This window comes from Buceros rhinoceros, unplaced genomic scaffold (genome assembly GCF_000710305.1).
Source record: "Buceros rhinoceros silvestris isolate BGI_N320 unplaced genomic scaffold, ASM71030v1 scaffold26416, whole genome shotgun sequence".
Classification (NCBI taxonomy): domain Eukaryota; kingdom Metazoa; phylum Chordata; class Aves; order Bucerotiformes; family Bucerotidae; genus Buceros; species Buceros rhinoceros.
The window spans coordinates 894-2,391 of record NW_010416178.1 but is presented as its reverse complement, the minus strand read 5'-3'; the positions used below and the strand labels follow the sequence as shown (position 1 = coordinate 2,391).

At 58.6% G+C, this 1,498-nt stretch overlaps 1 protein-coding gene across 1 annotated transcript in view; it reads right to left on the bottom strand.

The window, feature by feature from the left end:
• Window positions 1–5: 5 nt before the first annotated feature.
• Window positions 6–1,498, bottom strand: part of SIGMAR1 (sigma non-opioid intracellular receptor 1) — a gene marked incomplete at both ends in the record, with an annotated part of 2,052 nt that continues 559 nt past the window's right edge. The window contains 3 exons of the mRNA XM_010137719.1: window positions 6–199; window positions 495–587; window positions 1,105–1,305. Of these exons, the coding sequence (XP_010136021.1) occupies window positions 6–199; window positions 495–587; window positions 1,105–1,305 (488 nt within the window). The remainder of the gene's footprint in view (window positions 200–494; window positions 588–1,104; window positions 1,306–1,498) is intronic.

The window sequence follows — 1,498 nt, the reverse complement described above, 5'->3', positions numbered from 1 at the left end:
TTGGCTTCCAGGAGCAGGCCCTTGGCATAGGCCCGCAGGGTGTAGAAGAGGGTGACGAAGTCCTGAGTGCTGAAGAGGGTGTCAGCCAGGGCGAAGGCGAGTGTGGAGGGGATGAAGCCCCGGCCGTACTCCACCATCCAGGTGCCCGCGCTCCACTGCACTGAAGTGGCTTCTCCCGCCTGGTGCACGATGGTGTCCCCTGTCAACACACAGACAGTCCTGCTCTCAGTGGCTGCCCAATGAGGAGACAAGTGGGACTGGGATCTGCAGGGTTGAGCACCCCAACCCCTTCCCAGTCTTCCTGGCTTTTCTTTCACTGGCACCTACTGAGATGCTGGAATGTGCCACTGGCGACACAAATGGTCCCATCCTGAGCTCTTGGCTCCTGCCAGCTGGAATGAAGAGGCTTTTTGACAGTGAAGGTCCAGCTGCAGAGTGGCTGTGCCCCAGGATGTGGATGCTCACAGGGCATCCATCGTGGCTGATGCACATACCTGGATAGTAGATCTCACTTCTGGTGGTCCCCTCCTTCCACTGCCGGAAGGTCCCCGAGATGACAGTGTCAGAGATATCTGCCCAGTACCGACCTGCAGGAGGATGGACAGCACTGGCTCAGCACTTCCCTGATAGGGACAGCTCAGGAGCACCAGGTCTGAACCATGCAGCAGTCATCTGAGGGTAAAGATGCCAACCCCAGGGCCCTGACACACTGAGAAGTGCAGCTGGGTCTGGCACCTGGGCTGCTTCTGTGACTGGCTGTATCACATCAGTCTGGGCTACCTGGTGTCCTTAAGCCCATTGTTTCCAGCATGTCTGGCATGCACTCCCTGCTGAAACACTGGGATATGTGATGCCTGCCACCACCTGCCAGCTGGATGTGGAGAGTCCTGGCCACATGGCATGGTATGCACAGGGACCTGCAGAGGCTGCAGGACACTATGGGGGCTGGTCCCCACACAGAGTGTTTTCCAGCATCGTGCACCCCATAAAAGAAGTGGAGCAGTGCACCAGACACACCATGGCCAGGGCAGCTGGACCTGAGTAACTGGGAGTGAAAAGAGCTCAGAGAAACCCCCTGCTGGCCAGCCCTGTCCTCCTGCTTACCTGAGTGGCCCCCAGTGTCGACCGCTGTCCCGAAAAGCAGCACATACTCGGTGAGTGAGGCATGTAGGAGGCACATGGAGCCCATCCATCCGCCCGCATTCACAAACACCCACTGCAGGTCCTCGTCTGGCAGGATGTGGCCAGGGTGCTTCTTTCTCAGCTCCACAATAATCTTGGAGAAAGCCAGTTCATGGTCCAGCCCTGCAGCACCCAGGGTCCATTTGAGTCCCTGGCACGGAGCAAACTTTACCAGCCACCCCCCACCGCAACATCCCCTCCACAGCCAGAGGTTCCCAGCACATTCTTAGAAGGATCTGCCTAGAGAAGATGTCTCCTCTCTCTGGCCTTCAGCCCCCATCGCTGCTGACCCAGGCCCGCTGGCTCCCCCGGTGGT